General features: G+C 40.4%; 2 protein-coding genes across 5 annotated transcripts; one reads left to right on the forward strand and one right to left on the reverse strand.

Moving 5' to 3' along the window:
• The first annotated feature begins 676 nt into the window (after window positions 1-676).
• Window positions 677-2,013, forward strand: LOC122075143 (cytochrome c-type biogenesis CcmH-like mitochondrial protein). 4 transcript variants are annotated; one of them, XM_042640057.1, is made up of 4 exons: window positions 677-1,023; window positions 1,097-1,252; window positions 1,323-1,454; window positions 1,539-2,013. In XM_042640057.1, exons 2-4 carry the CDS (start codon window positions 1,109-1,111, stop codon window positions 1,728-1,730), a joined length of 468 nt encoding a protein of 155 aa, XP_042495991.1. In that variant the 5' UTR covers window positions 677-1,023; window positions 1,097-1,108; the 3' UTR covers window positions 1,731-2,013. The 4 variants fall into 4 exon arrangements, with proteins under 4 accessions (XP_042495991.1, XP_042495992.1, XP_042495993.1 ...); XM_042640058.1 differs by having other exon boundaries at window positions 677-880; window positions 1,081-1,252; XM_042640059.1 differs by having other exon boundaries at window positions 683-825; window positions 1,081-1,252.
• Window positions 2,014-2,300: 287 nt separating this feature from the next.
• LOC122075142 (18.5 kDa class I heat shock protein-like) lies at window positions 2,301-3,492 on the reverse strand. The gene has a single exon (XM_042640056.1). It carries the CDS (start codon window positions 3,279-3,281, stop codon window positions 2,637-2,639), a length of 645 nt encoding a protein of 214 aa, XP_042495990.1. The 5' UTR covers window positions 3,282-3,492; the 3' UTR covers window positions 2,301-2,636.
• Between the last annotated feature and the right edge of the window lie 66 nt (window positions 3,493-3,558).

The raw sequence follows: 3,558 nt of genomic DNA on the forward strand, positions 1-3,558 counted from the left end.
GCTTATCTGAACCGGGTATCAAGTCATGGCCAAGTAAGTTCTCTTTTTCTTCTCTTCACAAAGTTCAAAATCTTCATTCTTTGAGGGGTTCTCATTTTGTTAATATTAATTGGTCCTTGTTCTTCTTGTTCTTTCATTCTTGATTTTTTTTTCCCTCCAATGTTAGCAAATGAATTATTAATGTAATACTATAAAAAGTGTTAAAAATAGTGTCGGGACAGAAAAATAACATTGGATAGTTGCATAAGATGATTACAATTTAAGGGCAACTAAATAGTTATTCAGGTGATTCTGGGTGTTTCCCAAAAATAGAATCATGCTAATCAAATAGTTCTTCTGAGAAAATCACCATAAAGAATAAGAGCTAGATTGCCTATATAGAATCAAGCAATCAAACGCACCCTTAGGGTTTAGTTACTAGGGAAGACGGGCTTTGAGAGAGAGAGAGAGAGTCAAGGGGAGAAGGAGAGAACCGAACTTACAGTTAGGTGAAATAACAAAAATACCACTAGAATAGTCAGAGTCAGACATTGATTTTGACTGTTATTTGCTGTTGTCCTAACTCCCAAACAGAATCAACAGTCAGAAAAGCTCTGCCACTGAGTGGTGTTTACGTAAATAAAGACATATACAAGGGTCTTTTGGTGAGGGAGTTTTACAAACAAGGGTTTTACGATGGCCGGTTTAGGAACTCCTGAAAACGGAAGTCTCACCCCAATGGTTTTGTGGTTCTTCCTCGTTTCTCTGTTCTAGCTGATCTCCCGCATCCGCTTCCTTCTCCATCAGCCCCTCCTCCTAGTCGCCTGCATCGAAGATTCTCCTTCTGTAACTCTCTCTCTCTCTTCAGATTCGGTTTCCAAAGGTCCAGAAGTTGTTCAATGTAACTGTTATTTGGAAATCAATCACTTGTGTTCTTATGTAGATTGGATTTCAGGGCCTTTTGATATCGCAGTATTTCCCAAAATACACTTAATAAGGAGAGTCTTGAGTTGCGATTGATCCAATTTTGCGCTTGCAGATAAGGTGTTTGAAGTTTGGATCTTTATTCTCACAAAATTTTTCTTTACTTTGTTACGGTTGTTGTGGGTTTCGGCAGTCTCATCTGACCATGGAGAACGAAGAGGATCCAGTAAGGAAATCACAGGTGGTAGAAGCTCGGGCTAGGAACATTAGCCACAATGTCCGTTGCACCGAATGTGGGAGCCAATCCATTGAAGACTCACAAGCAGATGTTGCTATACTGCTCAGGAAGGTAAGCTGTTTAGCTTTTCTAATGGGTTTTCCTCATGCTTGAACTGACACTGTTTTCACCATCACTGTAGTTGATTCGTGATGAAATTCGATCTGGAAAAACTGATAAAGATATCTATAAAAAGCTTGAGGAGGATTTTGGAGAGACTGTTCTCTATGCACCACGTTTTGATCTTCAAACCGCAGCTTTGTGGCTCTCGCCGGTTAGTTTATTCAGATAATATTTAGCTTATAGTTGGTTATCTGTTAAATTGTCTGTTTATATTGCATCACCTGGATTGGAACAGTTTTTGGTTGCTGGTGTGGCTACAGGAATATGGGCTTATCAAAAGCAGAGACAAAGGACTAACGTTCACATAATGGCATTGAACCTTGTGAGAGGTGTTCCATTAACCCCAAAAGAGAAGCAGACGATGCTAGAGCTTCTGACACCACCTCCATCACCTCCACCACTGAGAAAGAAGTGGTGGAGTCGATGAACTGGGCATGCTTTAGTCTGTGAAGAGGAGAGACCCCTTCAGGGACTCAGTATATCATTCTCGTTTAGCCCATCTTAGTGATAAACAGAGCAAAAACCATGTATAGCAGCCAGTGACTGTGTCACGAACTATGACTTTCTTTACTATTTCATAAGTCCTACTATGCTCTTGTCATTGGGACATAAATTTGTAATGGGATTGTTACTCCACTTTAATGATTCTGAACCATTTCATCTGTTAATTGATCCATTGATTTTTTTTGCCTTGGATCATAGAATCTGGATTCTGGACCTCCCATTGAATGTGCAGTTGGTGTAGGAAGATGGGATTCATGACTTCCTGACCCATCTGACCATTAATTCACCCCACTTCAATATTTTGAAACATTTTATCCACTTCACTATTAACCCATTCTCCATGGATGCCACTTGCTCCAACCAAACACCTACCCAATATCCAAATGATCCCAAGGGCTTAAAAACTCCATTAGACCTCAACAATACTGAACTAACAAAAAAGAGGGAATGGAGAAGGGGGAACCATTTTCTGCAACTTAAAAGAAGAACAAAGTTAGAAAGTTCAAAGCTTGTCATTAGCAGAGAAAAAAAACCACAAACACCCACAGACTAAATAGAGCAACTCATAAAGATCAGAAAAGCAGACACATATAAACAACTGAAATACAAACAGAACCCATCAAACACCCCGAACTTAGATTTCCAAAGTCCCTGCTTTCAAGTCTTTCTGCTTTAAACTTTAATCAGAGAACTCAACAACCTTCATTTGAGGCATATTAAACTATTAATTACAAGTAGTTTACAACAGACATACCCTTTAAACCCACTAAAACCTCCCAACACTTACATTCCTAAATTCTCTGACTCAGAACACTCCCTGCTTCAAACTTCATTCAGCAAATTCAATGGCTCTCACTTCTGGTCTCCTAACATCTCCCTTTGGAATGGTAACAGTAAGAATCCCATCTTCAATGGATGCCCTAACCTGATCCACCTTAGAATTCTCAGGCAACGGGAACCGCTGAACAAACCTGCCAGAGCTACGCGCAGAACGGTACCATCCATCACCTGATTCTTCCACATCGTTGTTTCTCTGGCCACTGATCTTGAGAAATCTGTCATCTTCAACTTCAACCTTCATTTCTTCACTTCTAAGCCCAGGAATATCGGCTATGAAGATGTGGGCTTCTGGGGTTTCACTCCAATCACAGGGAGGGAAGGAAGACAAGGCATTAGTGAGGGGAAAGGAGAATTCAGGGAATGGAGAATTCCAATTCCAGAGGTCGCGGGAGAAGTGATCGAAGAAGCTGTTCAGTCTGCCATCAAAGAAGTTGCTTAGTTGGCGATCAAAGTCACCAAAGATATTGCTCAGTTGGCCTTGGCCTTGGCCTGTGCCTGTGTAGGTGCGGGGTACGAGCGCCATTGGAGAGCTTTCTGGAAGTCTGGGTTGAGTGATGTCGGTGATTGGGAGGGGGTTTGTGCGTGGGGTATTTATCGGGAGATGAAAAACAGAGGAAGGGCATTCCAGAACCATCTTACCTAAAGGTGCGCTTGATAAAATTCTGACACGTGTCGATATGAGGTGGCATCTTGGTACTGTTGTGGATGATTTTTTTTTTTGGGTTCATTCCAGTGAGGTTTGAGAAAACGGTTTGGAATCGGGTCGACCGATTGACACCCTTACTCAGAACCACTGTTAGTAAAAACGCATTTAAAACTCTAAAATTTTATTTTAAACATGTTCTTGTTTTTTACTATTTAAAATACATTTTTCCATATATTTCTTAAAAATACATAAAAAAAAAAAAAAA

The sequence above is a fragment of the Macadamia integrifolia genome, chromosome 4 (genome assembly GCF_013358625.1).
Source record: "Macadamia integrifolia cultivar HAES 741 chromosome 4, SCU_Mint_v3, whole genome shotgun sequence".
NCBI classification, from domain to species: domain Eukaryota; kingdom Viridiplantae; phylum Streptophyta; class Magnoliopsida; order Proteales; family Proteaceae; genus Macadamia; species Macadamia integrifolia.

What these genes read in the sequence shown, in the direction of transcription:
- LOC122075142 (XM_042640056.1), bottom strand. Translation starts at nt 3,281, where the DNA reads ATGGTTCTGGAATGCCCTTCCTCTGTTTTTCATCTCCCGATAAATACC.
- LOC122075143 (XM_042640057.1), top strand. Translation starts at nt 1,109, where the DNA reads ATGGAGAACGAAGAGGATCCAGTAAGGAAATCACAGGTGGTAGAAGCT. An exon ending in TTGCTATACTGCTCAGGAAG is followed by an intron (nt 1,253 to 1,322) that starts GTAAGCTGTTTA and finishes CCATCACTGTAG; the next exon opens with TTGATTCGTGATGAAATTCG. An exon ending in CAGCTTTGTGGCTCTCGCCG is followed by an intron (nt 1,455 to 1,538) that starts GTTAGTTTATTC and finishes GGATTGGAACAG; the next exon opens with TTTTTGGTTGCTGGTGTGGC.